We start from the raw sequence: 14,465 nt of genomic DNA, 5'->3' as shown, positions 1-14,465 counted from the left end.
TGACCTTTGGCTGTGGCTTCCATCCTTAAAGCCTCCCCCCAATTAAACTTGTGACCCAGAATATCTACCGCTCTGGCTCGAAACAGAAAAGGGATTAAGAGCAAGGAAGAATGTAATGCCCAAAAAAGACACATCATGTCTCACAAGAAATATTAAAAAATATAATAATAATAATAATCATGCATGAAAAAAAGAACACAAAAATGGATAGATATGGTTTGTATACATATAGAGATACCTGTAGCCTGGCTGCTAATCAGGGGGAGGGGGAGAGACATAGAAGTAGCACACGACTGCATGAGAAGAAATATAAGAAGATAAGAAATTAGAGGGCAGGAGCAGCATAGGCCTGTAGCAGCATAGCTAAGGGAGGTTCAGTCCAGCCCTAACTATAAGCTTTATCAAAATGGATAGTCTTAAGCCTCACCTTAAAAATAGATTGGGTGTCTGTCTCCCAAACCTAAAACATGGTTCCACAGGAGATAGGCCTGACAGCTGAAGGCTCTAACTACTATTCTACTTTTTAGGTCTGCACAAAATGTGATGATATGGTACAGCGAGGTCTTTATGGTGTCCTGAGCGATTAGTCATATGGTGCAGCAGAGTTATCAATGTTTAGTGAGAGATTGGTAACTTTTGCTTGAGTGGACTTAAAACCAATGAGGAGGACTTATGTTTTATTGCTGTTCATTCGTAAGAACGTGCAAGAGATATTTGTGTTAGATAGGCAGAAAGGGCAGGGGGGTGGAATAGGTTGCCTTTGTAGATAAGTAGAGCTGGGTGTCATCTGCGTAGAAATGAAAATGAACCTTATGTTTACGGAGGGTACTGGAAGAAGGTAATTGATGAGCAGTAGTGGACCCAGAACGCAGCCCTGGGGGACTCCTCTGGTGATATAAGCCATTTGAGACAGGTACCAGTGATGCCAAAAGAAGCAAGTCATTCAAGGAGGATGAAAATCAGAATACACAATTAATATATATATTATTATTATTATTAATTATTTTTTTTATTTATTTTTAAATGTATTCTCCAACTTCTATACATCATCTCTCTACATGGTAAGAGGTTCTTTTTGGGACATTTAGAAGAGTTACTTTCATGTGTTTTCATCATGCTTTTAGCGACCTTTACGATGGTGAGTTATTCATAGTGTATTTGTCTGACACCAACAATCAATACCAGGTTTCAAGTCAAGGCAGTTTCATGTGTAACGTGTCACATGAAAGTGTTTATTTTTTATTACAGACCAGCCATCAGGTTGCAGCTGCACACATGGTTTCTGCATAACACATCTGACAATTTGCTTATGAAAGCATCATGTGGACTAAGACTGTTGATATTATGAGTATAATAATGGAAAGAGCTTTCATATTCATTGGGGTTTCGCAGCCACATCGATCATCCGCAGTCACCAACAGCCTATGAAAGCTCTCAGCTAAAATAGTATTTCACATGATTTATACAGTGTCAGTGAAAAAAGATTCTGTAATTTCGTCACTAGACATTTTGGTCAATAGTCTACATCATTATAATGCAAAGTAGGCTAGTTTACAATTTCTCTCGGGGTTAATTACTGCAAATTTGGAAGTTCATATTCATTTAATTCTCCATGATGTCGGCTACAGCTGTAAATTAATTAGTCTTCTGAATTGCCAATTTTCTAAGGACACATTCACTTTGTTTTTCTTTTGCAGCCAATGCTCCTTTGGTAATTTTAGCCTTTCTTAAAACATGTGGCATTTTGTTCTACCTAATTAAAGGGCCGGTATGTATGAGTTAGAGAAGATCTACTGAACTTATGATGGGTTCAGCTTGCAAGGCAGATGGATCTCGTGTAATCTCATTATCTCACAAGGATCGACCTGCCTCTTAGGGAAAAGTTGCAGAGTTGGTTGCAACCTGCAACAATAAAATATTGCAGAGATCAATCTTGCCAGGCTTCAGGCAAAGACCTTCCTAACATTATGTAGGTCTCTTTTGTGCCTCCAAACAGTTGTGACTCATCAGATAATGGACATGGACCTTGTGAGGGTTTCCTATGTTGTCTGGCTACACACTGTTGTTAGTGGGGGCCTCCTAGATTATACTCACTGGCCCCCAATAACGCAGGATTCAGCTATAAATTAATCACTGCTCACACTGTATGTCTGCATGCATACTGTTCAAAGGTCACATTCATTTCACTTTTCCTTTGTAGCTGATGTTCTGCCCGCAGTTTTAGTCTCTCTTAATGCAGTTGACATTTCATTGCATTAAACCTAATCAAATTCTAATTTCAGGCAATTAGCCAACAGACGTGACGAAGATGAGGCAAGTTTAAAAAAGTCAAGTCAAGAAGTTGGAAGTCAGCAAGAATGTTGCAGCAGTTCCAGTACAGTGGCTTCTTGCCATGCTTTAAATCAGGGGACCCCTAACTGATGGAGAGATGAAGTAGGGACCCCATACCCATTATATGTGTCATATATTAAACTCAGCCTAGTGCTATTTATAAATATACATTATTATTATAATTTTTCATTCAATATTAAGCTGTCCCTTATCCCTGAAATATGTTGAATTCGTGTTAATTTAAAGAAATTTAAATGTGTGGGGGGGAAATAAAAAAATATAATAATATTTAATATTAAAAAAATATATAAATGTCTAATTAATGTGTAATTAATGCGATTTTGCGAAATGTTTTTTTTTTTTTTAATGGCATGTATACCGATCAGGCATAACATTATGACCACTGATAGGAGAAGTAAATAACGTTGACCGTCTTGTGACAACTCAATGTTCTGCTGGCAAACTTTTGGACCTGGCGTTACTTAGACATGTACCACCCACCCAGACACCAGACCAGACAGACCAGGCACCCCTTCCCCTTAGCAATGACACTCCTTAATGGTAGCAGCACAGCAAATTCAAACAATTCAAAGAGGATTAAAAACTGCATAATGGCCTCCAAGTTCACTATATGCCAAACTGATCAAGTATCTGTGGGATGATCCACACAGTTACCTCCCCTCAACCCATAGGACCCAAAGACCCCCCACCAACAACATTCTGTTCCCAGACACCACAGGACACCCCCAGAAGGTCCACGTCCATTATCTGATGAGTCACAGCTGTTTTGGAGGCACAAGGGAGACCTACACAATATTAGGAAGGTGGTCATAATGTTATGCGAAAAGAATAATAAAAAGCAGCAACATTAAACTTTTGTTTTTTTTATTCATTAAAGCACATCTACATGTTATGACCAGTGGAATATGGTGGCCTGGAAAGTTTTTTTTGAGTGATGTTACAGTATAAACAAACTCATAAACTCACTCACTAACTTTGACTCTCCTCCACTTACGCTACATGTAGGCATTTATCAGTACCTTGTAACTGTCGCTTTTAACCGACCGCCGCTGCTGACCAGCAAAAGCAACAAAGGGTGTGAGCACTTACGGGCGCAAATGACTCACCAAGTCAGCCCTTTCCATTGTTCAGCACGATGTAAAACACTCACGGCCCCACAGCCTGTTCCTGCATGTCTCGTTTGCTCTCCCACAGCGGCGCTATTCATGGTCATTAGCTTCATCCAGATGACCAAATGAGCCGATAGGAGCATGAGATCCCCACCAGAGAATTCATTAACGGCCCTGAATTGCACAGCGCTATCGTCCCTCCGTCTCTTTGAGGTAGCCAATGAAATTCAGGCTTGTGGGCGGCCTGAGGCAATGACACCGCCACTTGCGGAGGGAGAACAGTAATTGGACTGTGAGTCCGATAAATCCGGGTGTGACAAGCCACTCGGCATGGTGTCGCCTTGGTCCTGATGCAAAGCCGCCTCTCGGCCACTCCACTGATCTGTGGCAGCTTTCTCAGGTTGTTCAGTGGAGGTCAGTGGCATTATTGTAGGTGAGCAGAGTGAAAAGCCTTCCAGCTCTTTCCGCCATACGACCCACTCAGCGTGTAGCGTGAAGTGGCGTTAAAAGAAGCTGGAATATTTAATACAGGAGTTCACATACATCATGAAACTTCACATGTTTTTATTTGTGACTTAATGATGAAGTATAAATCAGCTAGAACGGACTGCACAGAGCCTGTACAAAGCATGTGAAAGAGATGCCCGATCCGAAACAGATTCACACCTGCACCTCTGTTCACCTGTTTCCTAAAATGTAAAGGATGATTTCTGATTGACACCGGGAGAATAATGCGGCACGGCTGTGCGTGAAACACAGCCGACAAAGAAAAACAAAATAAATACCTGAACATACGACAATAAATGAATGGAAAAAAAGTAAGCAATAGTACAAATGATTTTACTTTTGAAGTTTTTCAAGTGTATTTTTGTTTTTCACGTTTTCCTCTTCACTGGAGAGATCTTGATGTCCTTCCTCCCACCCGCCGTCCGCTTCTGTAACGTGACGTCATCGTCCTCTCCCATCTGCAGCTTGGCAAAGTTGACAAACACCTGAAGAACAATGAAAAAAAATGTAATAATTTATGATTAAATTATGTTATATCCTTTTTATATCCTTTTATTTTACCAAAGCAAGAAGCAGGCACATTATGTTCATTAGGAACTATAACTCCTCCAGTAAAGATCTTAAATGTAAGCTAGTGTATTAAATAATGTAGTAAAAGACCATTGGAATAATATCTCACAGACCTTCTTGCACAGGACACAACTAAAATAGAGTGCATTAGAAATACTGAGTAAACAGTTTAGAAATTGACATCTAGTATTTTCACATTGATAAATTTCAGTCGGTGACGTTCCACAAACTGCCCTCTATTTCTCAAACACAGGCGCATTTCTTGTTGTCGTCTCTCCTCCGTACCTGGTCCAGTGTCGTCTGGGAAACGGAGTAGTCTTCGATGCTGAGCCTCTCTTTATTGGCCACCACCAGCTGGAATATCCGAGCCAGGGAGGAGGAGGCGATCTCGTACTGCAGCGTGTTGTAGTGCTTCTCTCGCTGAACGCAGCCGGGGAACGAGTTCTCCATGAAGGTCTCGACTGGTTCCAGCTCCGGGGAGGGGCCTCCTTTAGCTGCCTTGATTTTCATGGTCACCACGTAGCCATCGCCAAATCTGGATCAAGGGAAACGCAGCTTAGACACCGTTTTATGCAAATCTGCCCACACATTCGTTTTTACACCAATCACGTTGACCACCTTGTGCTACAAAATGACTAGTCTTATACATTTAAACTAAATGCAAAAACCTCTCACTTGTATTTGAGATGTTGGATGGTACCCAGACACTTGAAGGTCCCGTTGACCATGATGGCCAGTCGAGTGCACAGAGCCTCGCACTCCTCCATACTGGTGAAAGAAACACAATAATCCATCTTAATTCTTACCGCTGCTCTTTCGCGTCTCTGAGCAATACATCACCGCTTCACAGATCTCTGTGGGAAAAATCCTACAATCTAGCCATGATTTCTACTTAACGGCTGTTGGCAGCGTAGTTAGGTTTGTTTGGTCGGCTGCCAGAGCAAATGTGCGTGGATTAATTTCATTATTGGGCGTTCGAACCTGTGTGACGTCAGCACCACGGCCCTTCCGTCCTGTATGACGCTCATGATGGCGTTCCACAGGAAGCGTCGGGAGTGCGGGTCCATGCCCGTCGTGGGCTCGTCCTGGAGACACACACACATCCACAAACAAACTTGACTCTCCGAGCACATAATTCCAAACAAATCCTCATCTCTATCAGCATATGGCAAAGATCTCCGATTTATGCCAATTTGAATTGAACTGCACAGTTTTCTTGCCAATGTATAAAGCATCCGAGGCCAGGCTTGACTGAACCCATATGGCTTCCCATCTGGATCCATAGACCATTTCATTGATAAATCCCCGCGTAAAAACCCAGAAAACCCATACACTGCCGTCGCCAGCTCTGTCGCCATTGGCCAACTCACTAGCAGCACCAGCGCGGGGCAGCCAATCATTGCGATCGCCGTGGAGAGTTTGCGTTTGTTGCCTCCGCTGTAAGTCCCCGCACAGCGGCCTGCGTATTCAGTCAGACCAAGCTTCTGGATGCCCCACTCCGCCACCTACGAGGGGAAGAGGGAACAAAAAACAAAAACGAATAAATTAGCTCTCCCTTTGTGTCTTTCTCCTGATTGTCATTTGGGCAGCAGAGTGAAACATCCTGAGACAGTTCAATATGTAAAGCAGCTGGAGTCCCACTCACTCGGGGGATCTCTGACTCAGGTACCCCTCTGAGACGAGCGTAGAGGTAGAGATGCTCCCTGCCGGTAAGCAGCTCATCGATGGCATCAAACTGAGGGCAGTAGCCCATGTTCTGGTGCACGTCCAGAATCTCTGTCAGGATGCTGCACAATCAGACACAGAAACGACATTCACTGCGGCGGACTCGCAGAACACGGCAAGAATAACAAGATCCCGCGATGAAGAATAGGATTAGACCCACAGAACAAAGCGAGTGCTCAGGTATTGAAAGCAGAGCCGTGAGGATACAAGGAAATCATTTTAAAAAAAGAACAAAAACATTGCAACAAATGACGCTTCTTTTCAGTTATTTTCTTTATTTTCTGCTCCACGGTGGTGAGTTACGAGACAGATATCGTCAGACAGGCCGTCGTCCCTCTGGATCCAACAACAAAGCTTTCTCTTTTTATGAGTATTTACTATCCGATGCATCCTTGAACAGACTTCGAGGCTTGTGTTATATTGTTCTTTTTTGTGCGTTCTTTTATTTTTAGGGCTGTATGTACCTGTAACCAGCCACAGTAGCCTCCCCCGAGCTGACATCTGTGTCACCAGTCAGCATCTTGAAGGTCGTCGTCTTTCCAGCTCCATTAACTCCAAGGAGACCAAAGCACTAGCAAGGAGAAAGACCAGAACCACAAAAAGGACACGTAAACTGCCAAATACTAAGACTAAGATATTCTAAAACGCTGACAGGAAATGTCCACGTATACATGTATTAATAAAAAGACCAGAACATGAGACCAGAAATAAATATGCAGGACATATTTCACTGGAGGATTAATTGGCGCGTGCAGGTTTAAGTGAACGGACACAAAAGCTGAACACTTGTTGCAAACCGACACAGACGATGGCAGATACCACAGTAATGAACTCAGTGACTTTACCTCTCCTGCAGGGACTCCCACACAAATTCGGTCCACAGCTGCCCTCTTCCTGCCCACATACGTCTGTGCAGAGAGACCAGGGAAACGAAATTTACTCATTCTTTATTTGTGCATTATGTTAAATACAGTAAAATAAATAAATAAATAAATGTGTTAATAAAGTAAAAAAAATAAAATACCAAATGACTTTTATTGGCCCCTGTATAGTGTTTATAGTTTTAGATTATTTACATTTATCTTTTTGTACACTTAGGGACTGTATGAAAATTGTCATTCATGGGAAAGGGGTTAAAAGTTTTTGATGTTATTTAAAAAAAAATGGAAAAAAAAGACAGTTCCTTTACTGTTCTGTAAATATTTACTTTAAGATGTTTTCCTTTTTTAAGGCACACATAAGAACTAGTTGAAAATACAGCTTGCATGCTGAATTATTTTTGCACAGTCAATAAATAGACCACACTCCCTTGTTAAGTGTTTAATATTAAAGTTTACTTTCTGAGAAATTATAAAAAAAATTAAACATACAATGCAACTACCATCTTTAGTATTATTATTATTAGTATTATTATTATTATTACATACAGAAGTGTTAATGTCACCTTTTCATAGACTCAGTCATTTCTAATATTTGATTTGCAAACATTTGTGTTGTTCTTTAGATTTAATTAATACACTCTTGCCTCATAAAGTGGGAATAAAATATGTTTCATCTCTTGAATCATGAAACGTGATTTGTTCCCAACAGATGAAGTGTTTATCTTCTCAAAACTTTATTTATCAGTCTCTTCCAAACACACAACTGATGTGGATGAATAGAAATAAAAGGGGGAACGTGTCTGAAAGCTCAATGATTCCAACCTCACGGTCAACAGTGTATCTGTTGCGTTGCATTTGTTTGCCTTTTGTTCGGCTTTCAAAACAAGTTTTTTATATTTTTTCATTTATTTTCAGGTGTTTATTTTTGAGAAGGTTTTTGAAAAAAAAAAGACGAAGTTGTGGATCAAATCATTATCTTATTTTACTTTTAATTCCAATAATTAAACACAGAACACTTGAGAGAGAGAGAAAAAAAAAACTGGGAGCTTATAATCCACAAATAAAGCCAGTGAGTTTTACCTTAGAGAGGTCCCTGATTTGCAGGATGTCCGTCTTGCTCCCCCCGTCATAAATCCTCTGCCTCTCTGCTTTCACGTCTTCGTCTTCATCTCGTATAGGAGTGCGTTTGTAGTCCGATAACCTGAGGGGCGGAGGAAAAACATCTGTAAAGGAGGCACCGCTGCACCATGTGATAAGATTCCAGCTGTTTGTGTAAATGTTTAAGCTGGCCTGCCTCTAGTTTAGCCGGGCCCTCCCTTACCAGTGATCCAAGAAGAAGCGATACTGGAGCAGAATGTTGAGAATGAAGTAGATGAATCCTTCCACGGCCATGAAAGCGATGTTTTTCCCCACAAAGTCCCACCGGAAAGGATTGGCAGCGTACTCTTCACCTGGAAGCGGAGACAAAACTCTGTACTGATTTGTTTTCATGAATAAAAAGAAGAGATTCTTTACATCTCACAGGCTGTAGATTAAAAAACAAAAAAAAAAAAATGCGTTTATTTGATTTTCATTTTAAAATTCAAAAATTTAAGTTGGAATTCATGGATTTTTTCTTTATTAGGGTCGAGGATTGATGAACAAAACTTTAAGCACCGTAAGATTTTCATTTTCTGTTTCTAAAATCAAAAAGTAAAATCGTTAGAAAAGAAACAAAAAAGGTGCCCGTTTTTTTTCCATATTGTGCAACCGGAAGTTGTTGTTTTCAAAGTAAGAGCACGTATGAGGACGGTAGCCGTGTAACAGATACGTTATCCGTCGAAACAATAAAAGAGTCTCATTGAAGAGGACGCGACTGCAGAAAAACTACGCTGAATATTTCAGGTAAAAACTAAAAATAACTACATATAATCACGGAATAGTTAGCTACTAGCTAACATTACTCCGATATGCGTGCAGAGATTTCTGCTGAGGACAAGCTTGTTTTGCCATCACGTCAAAATTCATGTCAGAGTAATGTTCCAAAGACATTTTATCCCGGGTTAGCTAGGGAAACCACAGATAGAAGTCATGTATTGGGGCGCACTTTCCACAAACACAGCACCGTCCTCATACGCTGTGCTCTTACTTTGAAAAGGGCAACTTCCTGTTTCAAAATATGAAAAAACGGGCTCAGTTTAATTTTTTATTTTTTATCTTTGGAAACAGAAAGTGAAAACAGACTTCTAATTTATATTACTAAATATTTAATTCATTTTAGATTTTTTAATTCCTCTTTCTGAATGAAAATCAAATGCCTAAAATTGGTTCTGTCTTAAAAAACTGAACTAATTAAGATATTATATTAAGTTTGATTGACCATTTTCATTGGAAGACATGCATGCAGCTTGGGTTTTTCATCAACTAACATAACCCTTATTCCTACGGCACCTACCAAACCTGGCGTAAACATCCGTAACAGCCTGGTTCATGGCCATGTCTATCAGTCCTCGCCCCAGGCAGAAGTGAGGGAACACCAGCAGCACTTTCTTCAGCCACTCGTTGAACGTCAGCAGAGACTGGCAGCACAAAAACACACAGACACACAAAGTGAAGAAGAAGAGAGAAGAAATTGATGAAAATTAATGTTCCATCAATGGTATGTAACACAAATTTGACTTCTTTTTACAAAAAAAACTCCATGTCCAAATCAGAGACAACAAACGTTATTTTCAACTGAAACAGAAGCTCATTTAATCCAATGATCCCCATGAACTGCTTCCACTTTCACTGACACTTTTTTCCTTTGATATTCATGTATTCATTAAACACATATAATCCTGCATGTTCATATCAACAGAAAAGAAAAAAGACTCTCCACCTCCAGCGTTTCTCTCATGACTCGTCTGCTTTGGGGAGAGGTGGAGTACAGATGTGGCGCAGAGAAAACCATCTGGTAGGAAAAAACACCTGCAATTTTTTTCTTTTTCTTTTTTCATTTTATTCTGACAGCGCGGGAAGGCATCTGTGTCCTTTCTCACAACTTCTGTTTTCGTCTACTCCTTCGTTTTTTAAATGCTTGACAGAATGACTGTTAGAATGGCAGTTCTTGTCTTAAAGCCAAATACTCCTCAGGCTTTCAGCAGGCTCCCTCAATGTTCCTCCTTCCTTGCACACCTTTGACTCAGCTTCTCGACCTCCCTGCTGCTACCATCATCATTTTGGGGTAGTGGGGGTGTCTGGTCTGGTCTAGGTGGGTGCTTCATGTCTAAGTAACATCCAAATGAATGAAAACCAGGTCCAAAAGTTTCCCAGCAGAACATTAAATTGTCACAAAGATGGTCAACGTTATTTACTTTTCCCGTCAGTGGTTCTAATAATGTGGCTGATCGGTGTAATTCTTCATGTGGAAGCTACATAAAAATATAAGATACTGCATGCACATGCTCCAAAACACTGGTGTGCACAGAGAAGTTCTGTCAAATCTGAACAACACAAGAAGAAGATCAGAAATGGAACCACACTGATGGTGGAATTTAAGAATTCAGTGATAGTTCACACACTTTTTTTCTATCATCCTGTTCTTAAGTCACCTGATGTTCACCCTGTGTGTTTATTCCAATCAGAGAGAAACAGTCGGTCAAGAATTGACATGGTTATGAGGTTTGACCTATTATCAAATGTTTACACCACCCCTCTACAGTATTATTCCTTTAGTTGTGTCCCAGTCTCAAGTATTTGCACTGTGAGTGGTATTAGTGTTGATGTAAACTGTCACACTGTCCTGCCATACTAAAGAAACATCACTAATGTGACTGTCACTAACTAATTCGGTCCCGTCACAGTGAACCTTGAAGTTGTTCCAAACCATTGCCTATTACGGCCTAACAATAACGCACTTAAATTAGATGATTTATTACTTCAGTTAAGCATAAAAAATTCATTTGTAGATACGTGTTGGCCTCCTGCATGTTATCATTAGGATCCACTGATACTAAATACTAAGTTGCAATTATTTAAAGGTAAACGATTTTTATACTGATAATGACAAATGGTTTTGATTGCTCAGTTAAAGCAACCACAATAGTGTTTTAAGGTTGGTTGCATTGCTCTAAAGTGGCAAAGAAATAAATCATACTAAGTTAATTTTGTATATTACACACTCCCTGGTTTTCCTATTTGCTTCCAATCGTAGCATTTAGCAGAACAAGTAAACTTGCCAAAGCTTTGCAGTACTTTTTAACTGCCCCTTAACCAAGTGGAATATAAACCCCAATGTCAGACTTATTGACTGATTAAAAAAAAAAGAAGCACGATCTGCAGCGAAACGTTTAGGGCTTCAACAACAAACTCTCATCTGCGTCTTTACCCGGTTGTTTTCAAAGAGTTCCAGGATGAAGGTGATGGCGCTGCTGTTGATGCCGATGAACAGGTTTATGCAGGACAGAGACACATACGCGGTGCTCGGGATGTTGAACACGTAGGACATGGGATACATCATGGGCGTCACCGACCACCTGAAGGACGGAAGGCAAGAGAGACCGTCACAAATATTCTTCTGTGGGCTTCATGTCTTTCGTGTCTCCACGAACGTCCTAATAAGACCATTTGGGTGTCCTCAAGGATCTCAACGGGATAACCTGTGCTACATTAACTCCTGTTTATTGTTTTGTAAGAGCAGAAGTGAAGTAAGAGCTTACCCATAGAGCAGAAGCAGTGATACTAGCGCTGGCAGGTTGGCTGGTGATGTGTAGCACTTTTTGTCAAAGGCCATGAAAATGCCAACAACCATTGCTGTGCTGACAGAGTAGTTCATCTGCAGGAACAGACATTCACAGTGAGAGACGAAGACATTTAAAAATAACAATTAGATGCAGTTCAGAATCAGAAATGTCTGTAACATTCAATATGATGATACACCGATCAGCCACAGCATTATGACCACTGATAGAACAAGTAAAAAACAATGGTCACTGATCATTTCAATGTTCTGCTGGGAAACTTTTGGAGCTGGTATTCATGCATGTGGATGTTACTTAGACATGTAGCACCCACCTAGACCAGACAAGACACCCCCACCCCATAGCAATGACTCTCCTTGATGGCAGCAGCACATCAAAAACAGTTCAGGAACAACAAAGAAAACATGAAGAACGGCACAAGGTGTTGATGTGGCCTCCAAATTCACTAGATCCCAAATAGATCAAGCATCTGTGGGATGATCCACAGAGGCCCCACTCTCCTCCACTCATAGGACCCATAACAAGGGGACCCGCACAATAATAGTAATCTGGTTCTGATGTTGTGGCTTATTGGCGTACATTCATTTACATCCGCTCCCCCCAACCTCACCTCATCTCACTTCACTTCACTCACCATGTCCCAGAAGAAATTGGTCACCCAGTAAACCAAAGGGCTGACACCGCTGACAAACTGCAGGTGTTTAGCCTTGGTCACGCGCTCCTGAATGAGGTAGAGGACGAAGCTGGCAGGGATGAAGGACATGGCGAAAATGACACAGATCGCCACCACGGCGTCCACTGAAGTGGTCAACCTGGAGGAGGAGAGGAGATAAAGTCACTGGTGAACATTCTGGCCAGAGAACGGTATTTTTGGAACTGATATGTGAACTCACACCTGGATGAAAAAATAAATAAATAAATAAGAAAAAAGGTGAAAAATCCACTTGCAAGAATGAATTAAATCCCCACTCAAGTCGAAAACTTGGCCTGTGTTTCATTACACTAATGAGCGGTTCTTCATAATCAATAATCGGTTAATGGAAAACTAAAGCAGTTTTTGCAATTTAATACATATATTTGCAACTTGTTAGATGCCTTACACAAAAAACCTTAAATAAAATTAGACAATAATTTGCACATGTAGACGCAGATTTAATTAGATCAATTTCCTTTTAGGGAAAGTTGCATTACAATGACAGAAAGGCTTAAATTCCTCAACAAAATACTAAAAATATCATATGCTGTTATCGCTATAAATTGTTGAATTTCAAGAAATAAATTTAAGAATAAATAATTCTTTTAGAAACCTCAAACCTGTCCAGATTCATTTATTTCAGCTTCGTTTTAAATGGATCACGACCTGGACAACTGAGAATCTTCACAAATAAGTAGCACTACTCACACAGTAACTTCAGAGAGCTGCTCTTTGGTGAGGTTCAGAGGGTGGTTGGTGACCGTGATGCCATACTCCACGGGTTTGGCGGATGGCGGCAGGAAGCCCCGCAGAATGGCGTTGTTGGCCACATTCATGAAGGCAACCATGGCGTGCCACCCTTTGTTATTATACCACACCTGGAACAGGAGGAGAGGAGGCAGTTAATCCAACACAACTTCCATGCTGACTAACAACATGAGTGGTATAAGGCGTAAAAAGAAGATACTTGTTAAATCCACACGTACCTTTATGTTGAATTCACTTTCCATGTATCGTAAGAAAGTACCAAAGTCCCTCAGGGCGCGTCCAGAATAGTAACCCTGTGGACGGCAGTGGTTATTATAGCCTGACTCGATCCATCTTGTTCTCGTGTCGGTATAATGACTAACAAAAAGGAGCAGTTACCCCGGTGATGTTGAGCATTTGTCCCAGCTGATGGAAAAAACGCTGGATGTCTTTAGGGTCCACGTCCAGGATGGGGAGCTGTCCTCCTATGGACAGACCTCCATATCTGACGACACGAGAAGAGCTGCAGTTAATATTCCCAAGAAACAAATACAGTGGTACAAGTGATAGTGATAAATGGTTACCTTTGTTCGTTCACCCAGTATTTGCTCTTCAAACTGCGGAATGAAATTTAGTATTCGATAAAGAAGAAAATTCATTATTAAAATTAAACCAAATTGCAGGCTTATTTCTATTTTAAGGTCTCCTGTTCATAGCACTTTGATTCCACTCGCCTGGTTCTGATGAGACTGGGGTAGGTTTTCACCAGGTAGTCGGAGATGTTCCTGTCCGTCAGGTTCAGCAGAGTGTCCCCTGTGGCCTCCACTCGCTGGCGGGGGGGCAGGCCTCCCGCGCCGATGGGACAGATGGGCATCATGGTCAGCTTCTTCCTGTTGCTGCACTGGCAGGAAGGCGACGGGTTCCTCTGGGTCCACTCCGGGCTCTGCAAGATGTTGCTGACCACGGGGGAGACGTCAGGATACTCCCAGTCCTTGGTGCTGTTGCTGCAGGGCATCCTGGAGGAAGAGGAGCGGACAGAATGGTGTAAATTTGTGGTTTGAGAAGTGGACCTAAGGCCACCAGGTTCACCAGTTCAGTCCTAAGGCTGATGCAAGGGTTCACCTTCCCCTAACCCTCTGAGCTCCTAGCTGTGAGTGTG

At 41.3% G+C, this 14,465-nt stretch overlaps 1 protein-coding gene across 3 annotated transcripts in view; it reads right to left on the bottom strand.

Moving 5' to 3' along the window:
- Positions 1-4,010: 4,010 nt before the first annotated feature.
- Positions 4,011-14,465, bottom strand: part of LOC125011282 (retinal-specific phospholipid-transporting ATPase ABCA4-like) — a 38,313-nt gene continuing 27,858 nt past the window's right edge. For all 3 annotated transcript variants that reach the window (XM_047590410.1, XM_047590409.1, XM_047590411.1), the window contains 19 exons: positions 14,041-14,322; positions 13,891-13,923; positions 13,706-13,811; positions 13,546-13,620; positions 13,268-13,437; positions 12,500-12,677; positions 11,824-11,939; positions 11,493-11,640; positions 9,579-9,702; positions 8,466-8,595; positions 8,225-8,345; positions 7,109-7,171; positions 6,728-6,834; positions 6,184-6,325; positions 5,909-6,043; positions 5,520-5,623; positions 5,214-5,306; positions 4,824-5,073; positions 4,011-4,453 (listed from right to left, as the gene is read on the bottom strand). In XM_047590410.1, coding sequence (XP_047446366.1) covers positions 4,337-4,453; positions 4,824-5,073; positions 5,214-5,306; positions 5,520-5,623; positions 5,909-6,043; positions 6,184-6,325; positions 6,728-6,834; positions 7,109-7,171; positions 8,225-8,345; positions 8,466-8,595; positions 9,579-9,702; positions 11,493-11,640; positions 11,824-11,939; positions 12,500-12,677; positions 13,268-13,437; positions 13,546-13,620; positions 13,706-13,811; positions 13,891-13,923; positions 14,041-14,322 — 2,494 coding nt within the window. In that variant the 3' untranslated portion in view covers positions 4,011-4,336. The remainder of the gene's footprint in view (positions 4,454-4,823; positions 5,074-5,213; positions 5,307-5,519; positions 5,624-5,908; positions 6,044-6,183; positions 6,326-6,727; positions 6,835-7,108; positions 7,172-8,224; positions 8,346-8,465; positions 8,596-9,578; positions 9,703-11,492; positions 11,641-11,823; positions 11,940-12,499; positions 12,678-13,267; positions 13,438-13,545; positions 13,621-13,705; positions 13,812-13,890; positions 13,924-14,040; positions 14,323-14,465) is intronic.

This window comes from Mugil cephalus, chromosome 7 (assembly GCF_022458985.1).
Source record: "Mugil cephalus isolate CIBA_MC_2020 chromosome 7, CIBA_Mcephalus_1.1, whole genome shotgun sequence".
Lineage (NCBI taxonomy): Eukaryota > Metazoa > Chordata > Actinopteri > Mugiliformes > Mugilidae > Mugil > Mugil cephalus.
Note: the sequence above shows the minus strand (reverse complement) of the source record. Positions and strands in the feature narration are given on the sequence as shown.